Source organism: Octopus bimaculoides, chromosome 1 (assembly GCF_001194135.2).
Source record: "Octopus bimaculoides isolate UCB-OBI-ISO-001 chromosome 1, ASM119413v2, whole genome shotgun sequence".
Taxonomy (NCBI): Eukaryota; Metazoa; Mollusca; class Cephalopoda; order Octopoda; family Octopodidae; genus Octopus; species Octopus bimaculoides.
In genome coordinates, this window is record NC_068981.1 from 13,891,797 (window position 1) to 13,893,311 (window position 1,515).

The 1,515-nt window shown below is 37.5% G+C and overlaps 1 protein-coding gene across 1 annotated transcript in view; it reads right to left on the bottom strand.

Annotated features, from left to right (window-relative positions):
* LOC106869364 (glutamate receptor) overlaps nucleotides 1-1,515 on the bottom strand; it is a 695,940-nt gene that overhangs the window by 93,424 nt on the left and 601,001 nt on the right. The window contains exon 7 of the mRNA XM_014915088.2: nucleotides 714-917. Coding sequence (XP_014770574.1) covers nucleotides 714-917 — 204 coding nt within the window. The remainder of the gene's footprint in view (nucleotides 1-713; nucleotides 918-1,515) is intronic.

Here is a 1,515-nt window from a genome sequence, read left to right on the forward strand (position 1 = left end):
ATGAGCTCATCTCCCCTTATCTCTCCTTTTCTTCACTCCTACCCACCGCACCACTACACCACCACACCACATCACACCTCCCCAAACCACTCCACACACACTATCACTGACCACTTCCCAGCACCCACACCATACACCATCATCTGCACACCTTCACACCATCATCCACACACTCACACATTATAGACGCACACACGCACGCACACCGCCACACACGTCAAAGTCACTAGCGTCTATCCACATACACATGCACACACACTCTTACATACACACGCATGCCCACCTTCGTTTTGGGATCCTCAATACTTTTTTGATATATCCCCTTCTTTCAACCTCTTCTGCCAAACCTTCTTTTCCAACCAGTCACCATACTTTACCGCTAAAACCACAAGGTTTTTTCGTTCTCTCTTTCTTTTTTCGTATTCCTTTCTGTCGAAGGGCGTATGCTTGAAATGTAAAATAATTTCTCACTTTCGCGAGCGTCAAACTAATACACCTGCTTGTTGTTCATACACCTGTTTTTGTCTTTTGTTTTTCCATAAATTTCAACTACAGACAGATAGATAGATAGATAGATAGATAGATAGATAGATACATACATACATACATACATACATACATACATATAACTCGTTATTCACGTGACTAGATATCCATTTGACCGCTGCCACAGACATTTAAATAATGAAATAAGTATATATTTTATACTCTACCTGTTTCAAAGCAGACATAATTGCATCACCATGCATCCAAGGCAAGGCGTCCTTTATATAACAAGGCACACCTTTTGTCTTATTATGGTTGTAGACAATTCCGCGCCGGAATGTGTGTTGAAACACTTTTATATCGTTTTTTAACATTTGCTCGAGGGCATGAACTATCACGTTGGTAGCATCGATCGAAAGTGCAACTTCATGCTGTAAATGAACAAGAAATAGAATGCGATTATCAAATGAAAATTTATAGACATGAAAAGATTATATTTGTTCATTTATTTTAAACAGTCCGAATAAATGCTATATACTTTATATCTCTAATATTTATTCTGAGAGTTATTTTCTTAACTCTTTAATCTATGATGTTATATAGTGTAAAACTATGTAGTTTCTATTTAAACATGTGTGATCACATGATATTGAAAAAAAAAACATTATCAACATTATGGTCTTCATAGAAACTTTCATCATCGCTATTACCATACTTATCTTGAAAATCAGGAAAATGTTTTCTAAATGTTCTTATTGCCATAGAAATCATTCGTATCGGCGTAACTTCAAGTATATCGTATCTTAATAAAGAATATTCGAAGTGTATGTATGTGTCTGCGTGTATATCTATCCATGCATCCATGTATGTATCTATCTATCCACACACACACACACACACACACACACTCACAGACACACACACTCACAGTCACACACATACTAACACACATATACGCACTCACAGACACACACACTCACAGACACACACACACTCTCACACACACACACACACACACACACACACACA